Raw genomic sequence first — 19,822 nt, forward strand, 5'->3', positions numbered from 1 at the left:
AAGTAGGGGAAACCACTAGACCATTCAGGTATGACCTAAATCAAATCCCTTATGATTATACAGTGGAAGTGAGAAATAGATTTAAGGGCCTAGATCTGATAGATAGAGTGCCTGATGAACTATGGACAGAGGTTCGTAACATTGTACAGGAGACAGGGATCAAGACCACCCCCATGGAAAAGAAATGCAAAAAAGCCAAATGGCTGTCTGGGGAGGCCTTACAAATAGCTGTGAAAAGAATAGAAGCGAAAAGCAAAGGAGAAAAGGAAAAATATAAGCATCTGAATGCAGAGTTCCAAAGAATAGCAAGAAGAGATACGAAAGCCTTCCTCTGTGATCAATGCAAAGACATAGAGGAAAACAACAGAATGGGAAAAACCAGAGATCTCTTCAAGAAAATTAGAGATACCAAAGGAACATTTCATGCAAAGATGGGCTCGATAAAGGACAGAAAAGGTATGGACCTAATAGAAGCAGAAGATATTAAGAAGAGGTGGCAAGAATACACAGAAGAACTGTATAAAAAAAGATCTTCATGACCAAGATAATCACGATGGTGTGATCACTGACCTAGAGCCAGACATCCTGGAATGTGAAGTCAAGTGGGCCTTAGAAAGCATCACTACGAACAAAGCTAGTGGAGGTGATGGAATTCCAGATGAGCTTTTTCAAATCCTGAAAGATGATGCTGTGAAAGTGCTGCACTCAATATGCCAGCAAAGTTGGAAAACTCAGCAGTGGCCACAGGACTGGAAAAGGTCAGTTTTCATTCCAATCCCAAAGAAAGGCAATCCCAAAGAGTGCTCAAACTACCCCACAATTGCACTCATCTCACTCGCTACTAAAGTAATGCTCAAAATTCTCCAAGCCAGGCTTCAGCAATACATGAACCATGAACTTCCAGATGTTCAAGCTGGTTTTAGAAAAGGCAGAGGAACCAGAGACCACATTGCCAACATCCACTGGATCATGGAAAAAGCAAGAGAGTTTCAGAAAAACATCTACTTCTGCTTTATTGACTATGGCAAAGCCTTTGACTGTGTGGATCACAATAAACTGTGGAAAATTCTTCAAGAGATGGGAATACCAGACCACCTGACCTGCCTCTTGAGAAACCTACATGCAGGTCAGGAAGCAACAGTTAGAACTGGACATGGAACAACAGACTGGTTCCAAATAGGAAAAGGAGTACATCAAGGCTGTATACTGTCACCCTACTTATTTAACTTATATGCAGAGTACATCATGAGAAACACTGGGATGGAAGAAGCACAAGCTGGAATCAAGATTTCGGGGAGAAATATCAATAACCTCAGATATGCAGATGACACCACCCTCACGGCAGAAAGTGAAGAGGAACTAAAAAGCCTCTTGATGAAAGTGAAAGAAGAGAGTGAAAATGTTGGCTTAAAGCTCAACATTCAGAAAATGAAGATGATGGAATCTGGTCCCATTACTTCATGGGAAATAGATGGGGAAACAGTGGAAACAGTGTCAGACTTTATTTTTTGGGCTCCAAAATCACTGCAGATGGTGATTGCAGCCATGAAATTAAAAGACGCTTACTCCTTGGAAGGAAAGTTATGACCAACCTAGATAGCATACTCAAAAGCAGAGACATTACTTTGCCAACAAAAGTCTGTCTAATTAAGACTATGGTTTTTCCAGTGGTCATGTATGGATGTGAGAGTTGGACTGTGAAGAAAGCTGAGCACCAAAGAATTGATGCTTTTGATCTATGGTGTTGGAGAAGACTCTTGAGAGTCCCTTGGAGTGCAAGGAGACCCAACCAGTCCATTCTAAAGGAGATCAGCCCCAGGTGTTCTTTGGAAGGAATGATGCTAAAGCTGAAACTCCCAATACTTTGGCCACCTCATGCAAAGAGTTGAGTCATTGGAAAAGACTCTGATGCTGGGAGGGATTGGGGGCAGGAGGAGAAGGGGACGACAGAGGATGAGATGGCTGGATGGCATCACTGACTCGATGGACGTGAGTCTGAGTGAACTCTGAGAGTTGGTGATGGACAGGGAGGCCTGGCGTGCTGTGATTCATGGGGTCACAAAGAGTCAGACACGACTGAGCGACTGAACTGAACTGAACATTGTAGATTTTATACCAAAACTTCCTTTTTTGCACCTTTAAAAATTATAACTTGAAATAGTTGTTACATTGATTGTTAGTCTTAGTGTAGCTTTTTATAATGCTTCAGTAAAAGTAGAAAAACAATAATGGATTGTTTTGGCATTATATGAGCTCATTGCCCTATCTAGTTGATTCAGTCTCTTTTTTCCTCCTCTTATTATCTTAAATTATACTGTATTTCATATTCAGGTTTTTTTTTTATTTGTAGGACAAACTAATTGCTAATGTGAGGAAGAAAAGTGTAGGATCTTGAGCCAGACCCATCCCCAACTCAGCCTCTAACTGGGAGGTTATGAAGAACAAGATTAGAAGTTGCTTGAATATGTGTAGGGAGCATTTGGGTCCTAGAGTAATTGGGAACAATCACAACAAAAAAAGAAGTTTTGTACACGTCTCTTAGATATCTTCATCATAGTAGAATATGGACATTCATAGACTTTAACAGGAAAGGAAAAAAGAAAACTTTAAAAGTTTCTGTTGATAGAGGGTAAAAGAAAAACTAAGAACGTGTGGTAGTGTTACCAAAGTTAAATTTGGCTGCTCATGGCTCAAGAATCTGATACTGAGAGCCCAATATTGGGTAAAAGGAAAGAGCATTATTGAGGAAGTTGTCAACCCCAAGGAGAAGGTTGACTCATGGACCAAAGAACTGAGTCCTTACTCCCCATGGTTTGCTTGGAGATTATACAGGGGAAAGAGAAAAAAGAGCTACATGCTCGTGAGAAGGTTTCAGGGTATATGCTCAGTTCATGAACATCCATTTGTTTGGCTGGTGATGAGATAAGCAGGAGTCAACATCATCAACTCCTGGTTCCAAATGGTCTGTGGGTCTACATGCTTGTGGGCAGCATGTTTGTGGGCAAACTCGTCTGATGGGAGTTGGGTTTTAGTATCTGCAAAACAGTTCAAAAGATATGGTGCAGAATGTTTTATATAGCCCTTATAAAAAAACTGTCTTTGACTTTGTTTAATGGCTAAACTATCATTATTTAGTCTTGTTTGACAGTTTTCCTTTGTTTCTGAATTTTCTCATTTATCTGATTAAATTTATTATTTGGCTAAAGTTTTGTTTTTTTTTTTTTTACAGACAAGAGGCAAGTGGAGGACATGATGGGGGAGGGCCTGTCCCAGAGAGGCCCCATAAGGCCTTGTGCAGTTACAGTAGCAAGATGAAAATACTGTTTTTAAAAGTATTTAGTAAGAAAGACTAAAAAGTATCCTTTTGGCTTAGCAACAAAGAAATCTTCAGTTATCTGGAATGACAATTTAAATGTAATACGGTAAATTAGGGTGAAATGGAATGATGGAAGCCAGAGGCAAGGAAAGAAAAATTTTTTTTCCCTTAACATTTGTTCATTCAACAAATATTCAGCACCTACAATGCGCCAGACATTGGTCACAATTGGTCACATTGGTCACAATAGCAAACAATTCTCCTTGCCTGTAGTAAGCTTAGGCTGTGGATGAAGGTGTATAAATGTCAATTGCAAATGTAAAAAATAAAATAAAATAAGCAGAAACCTCAATTAAATAGAGTTGGATTGGATACAATTAGAATTACCATTAGATACAATGACATATTATTCTCCATAGTCAAACTGACCTTTCAAAACAGTCCTTGTGTTCTAAACTTTTCCAACATATACCTGATTTATATAACTTTATTGTTGAGTAAATTGTCTTGGGGTTTATGGAGATGAACAATTATGTTTGTATTAAGATTTGGTGGGAGTGATAGGTGGACATATCTATATGTCAATAAGGACTAATCATCTCTCTCATTTTTTGTATATAGGAAATTGATAACTATACTGTTTGAACCCCAGAGTGTTTTACTCCACTTTCAAAAAGATCAATTTGGTACTTTTCCCCATTTTTTTTAATTGAAAGTAAGATTTTTTTTTTCTCATTTTAGGGCAAAGGATAACTTGAAGGACTAACTAAAAAGATAGTTTAGATGGTGTATATTTTTAAAACTAAGAACATGTATACAGATTCTGTGTTACCAAGTTTATATGTGACAGTTGAAAAAAAATTCCCCTGTTATGATCATGGTGTTAAAATTTGGGGCTTTAGTAAACTTGGAGAACCAATAGTCATAAGATCAGTGGATAGTTTCACTCCCAAAGAAATGAATTGCTCCTATGTATTTCCCTGTAGGACCCAATATTAAATCCTGTCTCAGTCCTATATATTTATAAGGACGCTATAAGACGACCACCAAGGCTTTGGGCTATGCTAAACAGAAAGCCTATGAAAATATCTTCTTTAAACTTTTTTTTTCTTTCCAATAAGTTCACATTTGGATAAGTTAAAAAAGATAGTAATTACCTTTATGTTTCCAGAACACTATAACTTGGGTGATTGTTAATTAAGTTAGATATTGGGGAAAAAAATAGAGTTGGGAGACTAGAAAAGTGAGATCTCACACCCTGCTGACCTCAACAGGAAGAAGACAGACTTCCCTTTCCTGGCAAAGATATTTGATACAAATGAACTTACAAAACAGAGACTCACAGATTTAAAGAATGAACTTGTGGTTGCAGGGAGGATGATGGAGGGAAGGGATAGGTAGAGAGTTTGGGATGAAGTACACACTGATGAAAGTGAAAGAGGAGAGTGAAAAAGTTGGGTTAAAGCTCAACATTCAGAAAATGAAGATCATAGCATCACTTCATGGGAAATAGATGGGGAAACAGTGGAAACAGTGTCAGACTTTATTTTGGGGCCTTCAAAATCACTGCAGACCGCGATTGCAGCTATGAAATTAAAAGACGCTTACTCCTTGGAAGAAAAGTTATAACTTTTAGATAGCATATTGAACCTAGATAGCATATTGAAAAGCAGAGACATTACATTGCCTACACAGGTCATCTAGTCAAGGCTATGGTTTTCCAGTGGTCATGTATGGATGTGAGAGTTGGACTGTGAAGAAGGCTGAGTGCCCAAGAATTGATGCTTTTGATCTGTGGTGTTGGAGAAGACTCTTGAGAGTCCCTTGGACTGCAAGGAGATCCAACCAGTCCATTCTAAAAATCAGTCCTGGGTGTTCTTTGGAAGGAATGATGCTAAAACTGAAACTCCAGTACTTTGGCGACCTTATGCGAAGAGTTGACTCATTGGAAAAGACTCTGATGTTGGGAGGGATTGGGGGCAGGAGGAGAAGGGGACGACAGAGGATGAGATGGCTGGATGGCATCACTGACTCAATGGACGTGTGTTTGAGTGAACTCCGGGAGTTGGTGATGGACAGGGAGGCCTGGCGTGCTGTGATTCATGGGGTTGCAAAGAGTCGGACATGACTGAGTGACTGAACTGAACTGAAATGGACACACTGCTATATTTCAAACAGATAACCAACAAGGACATGTTGTATAGCACATGGAACTGCTCAACGTTATGTGAAGCCTGGATAGGAAAGGAGTTTGGGGGTGAACAGATAGGTATATACGTATGGCTGAGTCCCTTCACTGTTCACCTGAAACTAATCACAACATGGTTTATTAATTGACTATACTCCAATATAAAATAAGGTTAAAAGAAGACTCAATGAAAAGCCATGAACTCTTTGCTTATTAAAACTCTCCCACCTCTCTTTCCCCCTCTATACCAGCTTTCTTCTTCCCTTTCTAGTCCTTTTCTTGCATGTTTCCCCATGGTTGCAAACCTTGAGTTGCCACGTTCTACTAATCCCAAATAAACACATCCTTGTTGGAGAATTATCTGGTAGTCTTACTTGTTTCAGATCAACACAGAGAATAAGAAGGAAAAGTTGAAAATAGGTTGAGAAAAGATGTGTAATTGACCCCTTGGATAGTTTTCCTCAAATAACCAGCTGCAGAGCTCAAATTGTTATCACAATATGAATACACAATATGAATACACAATATGAATACAGGGATGGGAGTGAAAGGGAAGATGGACTAACACATGTGCTTTCTGCAAAAAAAAATTTTTTTTTCTTCAAATATGTTAGCTATTTCTTCCTGCAAATATATATGTACAGCAGATGTTTCAGTCCAAATAGCATTGGAAATATTTATGTGAATATTTATTTCATTCTAGTTTTGCACTGGGTGGTTTCACTTAAATGATTGGAGGGCAAAATCAAAAATAAGCAGAATATTCACATTTAACAGCATCTCATTAATTACGGTGGCTCAGTGGTAAAGAACTCAAATGCCAATGCAGGGGAGGCAGGTTTGATCTCCGGGAGGGGAAGATTTCCCCGGCAAAGGAAACGGGCAACCCACTCTAATATTCTTTCCTGGGAAATCCGACAGACAGAGGAGCCTGGCCAGCTACACATGGGGTCGCAAAAGAGTCTGACAAGACTTAGCAACTAAACAGCTCATTAATTACAGCATAAAATCATAGTCCTATAAATCATTGAAGTGGTTAATCAAATCTGAAAAGTAGCATTCCTTCTTGCTAGATTTATTTCACTGTAAAAACTGCGTTAGAGCTCTTGCCTTTAGGGGAAGACAACTGGGAACTAAAATAAGGGCCCTGTCCCCAGGAGCTTCCAAATCTACCAAACCCGCCTAGGTCTGCGAAAGGCTCTTCATTGGTTATTGGATTTAGGAAATGCGTAGCACCGCCTCTCCTCCCTCTGCCACCCGCTGGAGAGACTGCTCGAAATTGGCGGGAGCCGCCCTAAGTGGATCCGCGGGAATTCGGGGCGCGGGAGTAGTACAGCCGCCACCCTCCCTGCCACGCGCTGGATCCTCTCTAGGTATTCCGGGAAACTTTCAGCGCATTTTAGGCCTAGACACCATCTCACAGTTCGTCCTCCAAAGGCCCGAGAACCAGCCGCTCGTATGCCCTAGCGGTCGTGTACGCATGCGTGGGACTGGGTTGCTGCCGTGCGTGTGACGTCACGAGCGCGCCCGCCCGAATGCTTCCTAGTTTTTCTTTTAAGAGAGCGGGTCAGTCAATTTCCAAGTAAGTTTGGAGATCTTGACGTGGTTACGAGGTGAGTCGGGACCTGAACCGGTATTATGAAGAGCCTGGTTTAGTTTAGATCAACATTTGGAGGAGTTATTGCAGGGAAAATCTTCATATTTGTCTTTCTCGTGAGCTTACTTGTGTCGAGTATTTTAGCGTTTTGTGAGCAGCTGACTTCAGTTAATCCATGTCTCTGCCCTCAGACGGTCATCTGGCTTGAAGAAGCTTGGTGCGCACACACTAAAACTAAATATCGATACTAGTGCGTGTCCCAGGCAATAAGTTTGGGGAAAAAAAAGAATCTGAAAATGCGCAAGTTAACAGCAGTTCAGTGGTTTCTTTCGACTGCATAGGGGCTGGAGGGAGGAAGCAACATATATTTTGGAGTCATAAACTTTTGGGGCACAGTTTACTTACACAATGTTACAACTGCCAAAGGGATTTAAAAACAAGCGCAAAACTTTTCAGCCTCCTTTCGCTTCCTCAATAGTTTGTACATTTTAAAGCACAGTGGTAAAGGCGGTTGTTAGTGCCCTTTTCACAGATCCTAAAGCTGAATTATACAAGTAGTTCTTAAAATACAAGACTAATAGAAAATGGTTAAGTTTGAATGCTTTAGGAGGATGTGTGTATTGATCATCTAATAAAATTACAGAATAATTCACCCATCCTTCTTCTCCCCCAACAGTGATGACTAACTAAAAAGGAAAAGCAAATCAAAGACGCTTAAAGCAAATTATTTACATTTTGGATAAAATACTGGTTTTTGTGTTTTCAGCAGTAAGTTATCAACTTCCCTAACTGAATTTGCTTTCCATCACACTATGAAGCAGATCTGATATGCCACTTGAATTAATAAAAGAAGTCAATGGAGTGCCTGAAGTTGATCTGCTAAATAAATTACACAAAGTGGATATCAGATCCCTACAGCCTGGTAGTGATTATGACAAGAAATATATCCAGGTAAGAACTGACACAACTCAGAATAGTTACTGTTTGTTTTCTGAAGTTGGATTGTCAAGTGCCTTGGAGTGGTTTTTATTTGAACTTATCCTGATGTGAGCAACTGAACTTCTTGGATGCAGAGGTCAATAGTTTTTCTCAAATTAGGGAAATTATTGAGTAATGTTTCTTGGATTTTTTTTTTCTTGCGTATTATTACTCTTCTTTTTCTGGATGTCACTTACATGTATGGTTGCATGTTGGGTTCTTTGATATTGTCCTTCTGGTCTGTCAGGTACTGTTTGTCTTTCTTCAGTACTGTTTTGTGTTTTTGCTGAGGATTTCAGATTGTGGAATTTCTATTGATTTTGTCTTTTAAGTTGCTGAACTTTTTTGGGGGTTATAGCCAATATTTTTTATGCATATTCAGTGAATTTTTAAATTTTAGTTGTTGTGTATTTAATTTTGGGTCAAAGTTAAGAATGATGGGAAGCAGGTAAAGGGCTTACTGACAAAATGTGTCATATAGTAAAAGAGAAATGATGTCACTTTTCAGTTTTACCCTGTAATCAATATTCTTCATGTAGACATTTGTTATCTTTCATTTTTTTTTGTTTTCCATTTTCCTGATATTTTCTGTCATATGAAATAAAGTTCTATGTATTACAGCTGGTCTTCTCTACTTCATTGTATTTAAATTCCTAATCAAATGTTGTGGGGTTTTTTGTTTGTTTTTTTGTTTTTCAAATGTTTTTTATTATTTGCAAACTCACTTCACATTTGGTTGATTAGGATGATGCTTCTTGCATCAGTTCAGTTCAGTCGCTCAGTTGTGTCCTACTCTTTGCAACCCCATGAAGCCAGGCCTCCCTGTCCATCACCAACTCCCGGAGTTCACCCAAACTCATGTCCATCGAGTCAGTGATGCCATCCAGCCATCTCATCCTCTGTCGTCCTGCCCCCAATCCCTCCCAGCATCAGAGTCTTTTCCAATGAGTCAGTTCTTCACATGAGGTGGCCAAAGTATTGGAGTTTCAGCTTTAGCATCATTCCTTCCAAAGAACACCCAAATGGGCTGGTTGGATCTCCTTGCTGTCCAAGGGACTCTCAAGAGTCTTCTCCAACACCACAGTTCAAAAGCATCAGTTCTTTGGCGTTCAGCTTTCTTCACAGTCCAACTCTCACATCCATACATGACCACTGGGAAAACTATAGCCTTGATTACAGACCTTTGTTGGCAAAATAATGTCTCTGCTTTTGAATATGCTATCTAGGTTGGTCATAACTTTTCTTCCAAGGAGTAAGCATCTTTTAATTTCATGGCTGCAGTCACCATCTACAGTGATTTTGGAGCCCCCGAAAGTTAAATCTGCCAGTGTTTCCAGTGTTTCCCCATCTTCTTGCATACTTGTGTTTATTAATAAAATGATTTGATTAATTTTCTTTCTGATGGATCATTAATATTATTACTGTGCTGTACCTAACTTCATCATTCTTATTTTGGGTGTTTGGTATAGAAGAATTTAAGTGAAATATTTTTAAAATTCTAGCATTTTTATTGGTGTTATTAAGATAAACCCTTTTAGATATAAATGAAACGTCAGTTTGAATTCTTACATTCCTTTTTCTAACCTGCACATGTCTTCAGGTATCTCAACATTTCTTGAATTTTATTAAATGCATTTTGCTATGAAATTCACTGGTTTTTAGTATATATAGGTCTGTGAGTTTTGACAGATGTATAAAAATGTGTAACTGCAACCATAATCAAGCTGTAGAACAGGCTTTCACTCCCCCCAAATTTTATAGTCAGCTGCTACCTTAATTTCAATCCATGGCGACCACTTTTGACCAGTTTTCTCAGGTTATATAGTATTTTTTGCCTTTCAAGAATGCCATGTAAATTGAATCTTACAGTGTGTAGAGTCACACACGACTGAGTAGAGTCCTCAGTCGGACATGACTGAGCAACTGAACTGAACTGTATGTAGCTTCTTTCTTTTAAAGTATCAATATTATATGTTACACGTATCAGTATGTAGCCTTTTGATTGTGGCTTCTTTTTACTCCTTGCAGTTCTTCAAGTTGTTACATTTATCAATAGTATTACATTTTATTGATTGCTGGAATTCCACCATAGTCTGTTTATAACATTCCCCAGTGTAGCAGTACTTGGATTCTTTCCAGTATTTTGTAATGATGAATAAAGTAGCCTTAAAAACTTATTCTAATTTTAATTATGTTATTACAGTCTCTTGGATTTACATGTAACTACTTTTCTTTCACTTCAGGGAAAACTCTCACTTATCTCTTCTTTAATTTGTGGTGAAAATAGAAGAGCTGTTTTAAAGATTGGACTTCAAGGTAAATGACAAGACCATTTCTGCTTAACTTTTTGCTTATAATCTAGAAATGGGTAACATTATGTATACATACACATGTACCCTGGAGAAGGCAATGGCACCCCACTCCAGTACTCTTGCCTGGAAAATCCTATGGATGGAGGAGCCTGGTAGGCTGCAGTCCATGGGGTCGCTAAGAGTTGGACATGACTGAGCGACTTCATTTTCACTTTTCACTTTCATGCATTGAAGAAGGAAATGGCAACCCACTCCAGTGTTCTTGCCTGGAGAATCTCAGGGACGGGGGAGCCTGGTGGGCTGTGGTCTGTGGGGTCGCACAGAGTCAGACACGACTGAAGTGACTTAGCAGCATTAACAGCACACATATACCCACAAAAATCATTTTTAGTATGAACATCTATGGAGTGAAAATTTATTCTTTTACTCTAGCATCAAATATATGGATTGAAAAGTTATTATTTTCCTCTCTTAATCTTTTTCTTCAAAGTCTGTCCACTCCCCACTCCCCCATTGCTTCTGTTTTGCTTCAGATTCCTTTAATATCCTACCCAGATATTACAATGGCTAACTCATCTCCTTATTTTCTAGTTTCATTAATGTGACTCAAACAGCAAATTGTAAGATAATGCTATTTTCAGCATGTTATTTCTTTCCTAGGTGTTACGTGAGCTAATTCTTCTCCCTAGTAACCCTTAAATAATCTTGGTAAGAGTTTAGAATACTTGGAGACCAAAGTAAATCTATTCTGAAGTCTGAAATTAGTTGAATGAATGAAGAATGGCCTACAGCAGGGAATGGGAAATAAACTTTGAAGTATATTTCCAAAACTATTGGAAACCATATACATAACGGACACTGTTCTAGGTACAGCAATGTAGCTAGCAATATAACAATGACCAAAACAAAGTTCTTGCATTCATGGAGTTTACATTGTAGGGGAAGAAATAAATTCAGCAAATAATTGTACAAGGTAATAATTTACAGAAATTTGGTTTGAAGAAAAATAGAGCAGGGTGTGGTGGCGTGCCTGATGTATTATCCTTTTATATATTCCTAGGTTTGATTTGCTAATGTTTTGTTAAGAATTTTTGCATTTAAATTTATGAAAAATATGGTAGGAGTCTGTCTTTTCCTGTAGTGATTTTGATTGGTTTTGATGTTGGGGTAATGCTATCCTTAGTGAAGAGTTGTTTATGGTCCCTCCTTTCCTATTTTCTGGAAGACTTTACCTGGAATTGTTTGTTTCTTCCTTAAATGTTTATAGAATTCACTGGTGAAACCACTTGTATATGGAGATTTTTTCATTTGAAAGATTTAATTCTAAGTTCAGTCCCTTTAATTGACATAGGGCTATTGAAATTATCTCTTTCTTTCTTGAGCAAGCATTGGTAGATTGTGTTTCTAAAGGAATTTATCCAGGTCATCTTGGTTGTCAGTATGTTAGTGTAAAGTCATTCATGAAATACTTTTTATATGCTTTTATTGTTGGTAGGATCTATAATGATGTTGTATTTCATTGATTTGATAATTCATGACTTCTGTCTCTCTCTCTTCTTTTTTCCTGATCATTTTGGCTGGAGATTTATTGATTTTTAAAATCAGCTTTTGTTTTAATTGATTTTGATTTTTCTGTTTTCCTATTTTCACTAACGTTTCTTTTCTGTTAACCTGCTGTTAACTTCAGTCATTGTATTGTTAGCTTCTAATATTGTATTTTTCAACTCTTTAAGTTCCTGTTTAGTTTTTTTCATGTCTCTCAGTTCTCCTCACCTATTGTCTTCTACTTTTTTGAACACGCAGTTTTAATAACTGTTTCAAAATCTTCTATGTCAATGCTTTTATCACTGTTATTTCTGAGTTATTTTCTATTGATCCCCCCCAGCTCTCCACCCTGTTTCCTCCCTACCCCAGTTCTTATGTATTTTTCCTTTCTACATTGTTGGTACTTTTTTTAACTGAATGCTGGACATTGAGAATTTTATATTATCAAATATTGGATTTATTTGTAATTCTTTAAATATTATTTGTCTTCATTTTGGAATACTGTAAATTCTCTTGGAATCAATTTGATTAACTTTGTTAGGATGGGTCTAGAGCAGCGTTTATGTCGGGACTAATTTGCCCTGATAACCAAGGAAGTGCCCTTCTGACAAGTTTACCACGTGCTTTGTGTATGAGGATTCCACTCTGGAGCCAGAGCAGTTCACAGCACTGTGTGAGTCTCAGAATTATTCTGCCTCTTTCTTTCAAGTGGTTCTAATTCCTGTCTGGGATTCTTTCCTCCTGTGCTTTTGGAGATCAGTACTCAGCCAAAGACCCCAAGGCACTCATCTCCAGAGCACTTGTCTACGCTGCTGTCTTCTTTCAGCAACATGTCGCACAAATTCTATCCACTTTGCTGTCCTCAAATCTGAATTCAGTGAGGCTGCTGGGCTTCCTTTAGATTTTACCTCCATTTTCTGTTGCCTGGAATCTCCAGGAAATAAACTAGGGCTCTGGCTTTGCTTTCCTTCCCAAAGAGAATAGTTTCCTGCACTTCCTGTTGTCCAGCGTCTGCAAACTGTTGTTTATATATATAGTTGTTGTTTTTGTTAGTTTTCTCATTTCTTTAAGGACAGAACAAATCCAGTTCCCATTACTTTGTCATGGCCAGAAATAGACATCTGACAGGGCATTTACTATACTAAAGAAGTAAGTTATATCTTGATTAGAAGCCATTGTATTTTTATTTTTGAGAACATTAGTGTTTCAATTTATGTATCTACTTATTTTGAGGAATTGGATGACAGAAGTAAGTGAAAGGAGGTTATAGGCAGATGTGTGATAGTTTTTTCATTGCTGGTGATAAAGTAGCAGATTCAAGAGTTACAAGTTACACTGCAAGTTTTGGAAAGATGTTTCATGTACTTCATAGATACATGAACGTCTGAGATGAGAGCAGTTGGAGTAATTGAATGTTTGAAAGCTGATATTAATGAGACCTCTCTCAGATGTTACAGTAATTGAATCTTAGCATTTGGCTTTGCTTCAGTGATTCTAGGAGGTGACCTCTGGAGAACAAAGATTATGGAGAGTCTTCCCCAAAGCCAAGAATTTCCAAATGAGATTCTTCGTAGCATATCTGTTTCTTCTTTTCCAAATAATTCTTATTGTCAAAATCACAAAAAGCTCAGTTTTTACACACACACTGCTCTTTTACTCTTCAATGTATGGGTGCTACAGAGAACTCACTTGTTTAGGTTAAAACTTAAAGTTCTAATAATTATATATTACCAGAAGTTCAGTAAAAATAAAAGTATTTGGAGAGTGATGTTATACAGTATAAAAATTGAATTATTTTTATTTAGTTCTTATTCAGTATCTTCTTCAGTTCTTTTGATGGTAACCATGGGAAAGTAAATTGAAAGTGATCATTATGTGATGTTAATGTGGTATTTACAGAAATTTGTAAAGCATATTATAGTTGAAACTGTTATAATTTTGGTTTTAATGCCTAGTAGCATTCTGTACATTATTTTGGCAGTTCTTAAGGTGACAGAGTAAACTAAAAGTGAATTATAAGCATTTTAATTACTCTTCTTCATGATTTTATTTTGAAGTAACTATAGGTTTTAGAATTTAGTTGTCAGCAATTTTTTTGTGTCTATAAAAGTTCTGTATCTGAAGTGTTTTTCTGTGTGTGTTTCTCTATAGAACAAGATAATTCGAATTCAGAGATCAGCAAGATCAATATATTATTTTTTGGAAGCTTAGCCAAGGACTGTGCTAAAGTTTTCTATGAAGGGGTAAAATATTTTTATATTACTTTATCTCTTTAGAAATAGAATTATTGATCATGCTATATGTATCCTACAAGCCATTTTTTAGAAATTCATTATAGATTTGCAGATGTATGAAAAATTATACTTTTTTAAAAAGCAACATCCTTAAAATTGAACACTCCAAAGAGATTAGTGTAACTTATCATTGACAGAAAAAGGGACAATTTTTCCTCTCACTTAAGTTTAATTTTCAGTATTCAATAGACTGTCTTAAAGATGGGTACATTTTTTCTTACTTAAAAATAATCCTTACTAACTAAAAAATAATATGAGCTAAAGTCTATATGAGTATGTCTATAATATTTTCTATAATTATTATAAAATAAATGCCTGCTAAAATCCCCAACAAGATGATACCAAACCAAACCCAGCAGCATATTAAAAGGAGAGTAAACACCATGACCAAAGGGATTTATCCCAGAAATTATGTTTGGTTCAACGTAAGAAAATCATTATACTACATTATATTACATTGTAATAGCATCACTGACTAGATGGATATGAATTTGGGCAAACCCCAGGACATAGTGGAGGACAGAGAAGCCTGAGTGCTGTAGTCCATGGGGTCTCAGAATTGGACAAATTTAGCTACTGAACACCAACAAAATACATCACATTAATAATAGAACAAAGGGGTAAAAAACACAAATAATTATCTTAATTGATGCAGGAAAGGTATTTGAAAAATTCTACATACTTTTGTAGTCAGAACACTCAGAAAAATCGAAGGGAACATCGTAACATAATAAAAGTCAATTATGAAAAACCTATAGCTAATATACTCAATAGTGAAAGACTGAAAGCTTTCCTCATAAGGCAGGAACGTGAAAAGGATGCTTGCTTTCACCACTGCTATTCAGCCTTGTACTAGAACTTCTAGCCAGAGTAATCAAATAAGAAGAAAAGAAAAGACATCTAATTTGTAAAAGAAGAAGTAAAATTATCTCTCTTCTCAGAGTAGGAAGTCAAGACATACGTGGAATAACAGGCGAGTTTGGCTTTGGAGTACAAAATGAAGCGGGGCAAAGGCTAACAAGAGTTTGGCCAAGACAATGCACTGGTCATAGCAAACACCCTCTTCCAGTACACGAGAGATGACTCTACACGTGGACATCACCAGATGGTTAATACCGAAATCAGATTGAATATATTCTTTGCAGCTGAAGATGGAGAAGCTCTGTACAGTCAGCGAAAGCAAGACCGGGAGCTAACTGTGGCTCAGATCATGAACTCCTTATTGCAAAATTCAGACTTAAATTGAAGAAAGTAGGCCATTCAGGTATGACCTAAATCAAATCCCTTATGATTAAACAGTGAAAGTGACAAATAGATTCAAGGGATTAGACCTGATAGAGTGCCTGAAGAAATATGGACAGAAGTTTGTAACATTGTACAGGAGGTGGTGACCAAAACCATTTCTGAGAAAAAGAAATGCAAAAAAGGCAAAATGATTATCTGAGCAGACCTTACAAATAGCTGAGAAAAGAAGAGAAGTGAAAGAAAAAGGAGAAAAGGAAAGATATACCTATCTGAATGCAGAGTTCCAAAGACTAGCCAGGAGAAATAAGAAAGCCTTCTTAAGTGAACAATGCAAAGAAATAGAGGAAAACAATAGAAACCAGTAGACTAGATCAATTTTCATTCCAATCCCAAAAAGGGGCAATGCCACCAATGTTCAAACTACTGCACAATTGCACTCCTTTCACATGCTGTCAAAGTAATGCTCAAAATCCTTCAAGCTATGCTTTAACAGTAAGTACATGAACGAAGAACTTTCCGATGTTCAAGCTGGATTTAGAAAAGGCTGAGGAACCAGAGATCAAATTGCCAACATCCATTGGATCATAGAAAAAGCAAGGATATTCCAGAAAAACAGCTGCTTCATTGACTGTGCTAAAGCCTTTGATTGTGTGGATCACAACAAACTGGAAAATTCTTAAAGAGAGGAGAAAACCAGATCACTTCACCTGCCTCCTGAGAAATCTTTATGCAGGTCAATAATCAATAGTTAGAACCAGAAGTGGAACAACAAACTGGTTCCAAATTGGGAAAGGAGTATGTTAAGGCTGTATATTGTCACCCTGTTTAGTTAACTTCTGTTACATCATGTGAAATGCCAGGCTGGATGAAGCACAAGCTGGAATCAAGATTACCATGAGAAATATCAGTAACCTCAGATATGCAGATGACACCACTCTAATGGCAGAAAGCGAAGAGGAACTAAAGAACATTTTGATGGAGGTGAAAGAGGAGAGTGAAAAAGCTGGATTAAAACTAAATATTCAAAAAATGAAGACCATGACATCTGGTCCCATCATTTCATGGCAAATAGAATGGGGAAGCAATGGAAACAGTGACTGACTTTATTTTCTTGGGCTTGAAAATTACTGCAGACACTGACTGCAGCGATGAAATTAAAAAAGATGCTTGCTCCTTGGAGTAAAAGCTATGACAAACCTAGACAGCATATTAAAAAACAGAGACATCACTTTGCTGACAAAGGTCCATATAATCAAAGCTATGGTTTTTCACTAGTCATGTATGGATGTGAGAATTGGACCATAAAGAAGGCTGAGCGCTGAAGAATTGATGCTTTAAAACTGTGGTGCTGGAGAAGACTCTTGAGAGTCCTTTGAACAGCAAGGAGATCACACCAATCAATCCTATAGGAAATCAACTCTGAATATTGATTGCAAGGATTGATGCTGAAGCTTCAGTACTTCAGCTACCTGATGTGAAGAGCCAACTAATTGGAAAAGACCCTGATGCTGGGAAAGATTGAGGGCAAGAGAAGAGGGTGATAGAGGATAAGATGGTTGTATGGCATCCTTGACTCAATGAACATGAGCTTGAGCAAACTCAGGGAGAAAATGAAGAATAGGGAAGCCTGGCGTGCTGCAGTCTATGGGGTCACAGAAACGACTGAGCAACTGAACAAGTCTTCTCAGATGACCTGATCCAATATATATAAAATCTTTAAAAATCCAAAAAAAAAAAGCTGAGAGGGCTAATATATATGAATTTAGAAATGTCGTAGGGTACAAGATAGACACACCAAAAACAGTTCTACCATCCAATAGATGTGTTTGCTATGCTGTAAATGTTCTAGATCTGTGTTCTCAATATGGTAGCTACTTATCTTATTTGGCCAATGTGCACTTAAAATATGGCTTGAGGAACTGAACTTTGTATCATTTTAATTAAATAGCCACATATGGTTAGTTTTTACTGTATTGGACAGCACATCTACAGAAATTAACCACTCTGGTGTATAATACAGATTTTTTTTCTGCATGTGTATTAAAATGATTTAAAATTGTTTTTTAATAAGAATCATATGACATCTTTGATGTTAATTAGTGATCCTCTGGATATTTGCAGAACCGGTTTTGGCAATTAACTAATATTGAAGCATATAGCTATAAAAATTACTGAGTCATAGATGTCTCCTGATAAATTGTTTAGTATTAGAAAGTACTTCTAAAATGATGCTACAGAAATATTAGATATATGGTTGATTTATGGTTGTTACTAACAAGTAAATGATACAGGGAAAAACAATGCAAAACAACAAAGTCAGATGAGATTGTCTGTACTCTGTCTCTTTTTTCATTTACATTCATTTAGGTTCAGTAAACATTTATTAAGGGCTGACATTTTGCTTGACTTTGTGCTAGGCTCTAAAGAAACCAAAATGAATAAGACACAGTGCTTGACCTTATGGTGTCCACTCTCTCTGGTCTATTGGAAATCATTTAATGGTGGTGACTATAATAGAACTGGAGTAGCAACCTCAATAAACTGAGGATGAATCTGCCTGGAGGATTTGGGGAAAAGCATCAAACAGTAGGCACAGAGTTTTTAGTGGAACATTTTCTCTGTTAGTCTTTAAATTTTTTATTATGAAAAATTTCAAACATATGTATAAGTGGTAAGAATTGAATAATGACTGTCCATATTCTGAACATCTAACTTCAGTAGTAATCAGTATTTAGGCTCTTATTTCATCCATTTCATCTACTCATTTTACTGCCACAGATTATTTTGAGGCAAATAGCAGGAGTTATATAATTTAAACCCTTAAAATTTCAGCATATAAAAGAGAAAGCGTCCTTAAATTATGTATATATGTATATGTATGTATGTGTTTATGTGTATACACAAATGAATACATACACAATATAATTATACTACTGAAATGTTAACATCAGCTTTTATAAATCATGACATCATCAGCGCAGTCATGTATACACACACACACACACACACACACACACATCTGTGTATATTTCTCTTTTCCTATGTATTTGTATACATGCATAAGCACAATTTCATCATTATGCCTACAATAATTTATATATATATAATATCAAGTCTGTTCCAGTTTCCCTGATTATCTCCCATATTATTTTTCAATTTATTTTCTTCTACCAGGAAGAGATTTAAGGTAGAGGAATCAGTGAGAGCTTAACAGTAATTCAGAAACTGTAAAGACGAAAACTAATAAGGCACTTGTTGACTTGACATAGAATTGATTAGTTGTATATGTGTTTTGTGTTTGGAGTTTGGAGACTGACGTGAGAAAACATTGCTACTATTTGTGTCAGAGAATGTTTTGCCTATGTTCTCTTCTTGCTAAGTTTCTGTGAAGAAGTGGTAAATCAGTTAATTTTTTTCCTTAATTTTTAATTGGAACAAAAAAAAGAATGTAGTCATTTATTATTTCCTCAGTGAACAGCTGTTATTCAATCAGTGGTGTATCTTAAAATCTTACTTTAAAACTTGAGGAAAGCAAATAGTTGCCATGCAGTTCATGTTATAAATCTCCTAGGATAGTTCATTAGGCTGTTTCTCTCACAATAGTAACCAGAGTGACTTTTGATGCAATTTAAAAATGTTTGATTGTGATACAGTTTTAACAGTTGGTATACTGTGAAGTTCTGGAGGCAGGTATACTAAAAAAAAAAATGTACTACCTGACAGCCTTATCAGGAAAGTGGACTAGGAAATAAAAGTTTATAAAGCTAGTGTATGACACACACAATCAAATCTGCTTGAGGTTGTTTAGTTAGGGTAAAAATCAGTATCTCTGTATAGCTATTTTAATGAGGCACTTCTATGAGTGGCTCCAGTAAAGGCCTGTTACTGTTATTCCTTATTATTATTCTTGCCCTTAAAGGCATGACTTTATTTCAGCTTTGTTTAAATAATTAATATTTATGATGACAATTCTGAATTACTAAGAATTCAGTGTTTCATAAAGACACCAAATCATGTCTTTTTTTAAGAAAGATATTCTTCAGAAATGATGAGAGGGAGGGAGAGAGGGGAATGAAAGTGAGAATACTTAGTAGGTGTTTAACAGGGAAAGTTTCACTCCCATCACTTACTCCCATTATTAGATAATACCACTGCTATGCCATTTTTTTGGTATCCTTCCAGTGTTATGTATATATGTATACTTACATATGTATGTGTATATATATGTATATGTAAACTCATATATGTGCGTTATCAAATGACATCATACTATCCATGTTTTGTAAATTGCTTTATTTCACAACATATCTTGAACATCTTAGAGAAGTGTTTTAAAAAATACATGGT

At 36.8% G+C, this 19,822-nt stretch overlaps 1 protein-coding gene across 30 annotated transcripts in view; it reads left to right on the top strand.

Moving 5' to 3' along the window:
- The first annotated feature begins 6,718 nt into the window (after positions 1-6,718).
- POT1 (protection of telomeres 1) overlaps positions 6,719-19,822 on the top strand; it is a 99,516-nt gene continuing 86,412 nt past the window's right edge. For 2 of the 30 annotated variants that reach the window (XM_086398378.1, XM_086398371.1), the window contains exons 1-4: positions 6,742-7,117; positions 7,923-8,052; positions 10,323-10,395; positions 14,088-14,179. Coding sequence is in view for 15 of the 30 variants with exons in the window: in XM_086398371.1 (XP_086254497.1) it covers positions 7,930-8,052; positions 10,323-10,395; positions 14,088-14,179 (288 nt within the window). In the remaining 15 variants the exon portion in view is untranslated. Of the gene's footprint in view, positions 7,118-7,777; positions 8,053-10,322; positions 10,396-12,477; positions 12,610-14,087; positions 14,180-19,822 lie in introns of all 30 variants that reach the window. The other 28 variants (XM_086398377.1, XM_086398370.1, XM_086398365.1 and 25 more) reach the window with 25 other exon arrangements.

The sequence above is a fragment of the Bos grunniens genome, chromosome 4 (assembly GCF_055505025.1).
Source record: "Bos grunniens cultivar Pamir isolate PY7600 chromosome 4, Bosgru_T2T1.0, whole genome shotgun sequence".
Classification (NCBI taxonomy): domain Eukaryota; kingdom Metazoa; phylum Chordata; class Mammalia; order Artiodactyla; family Bovidae; genus Bos; species Bos grunniens.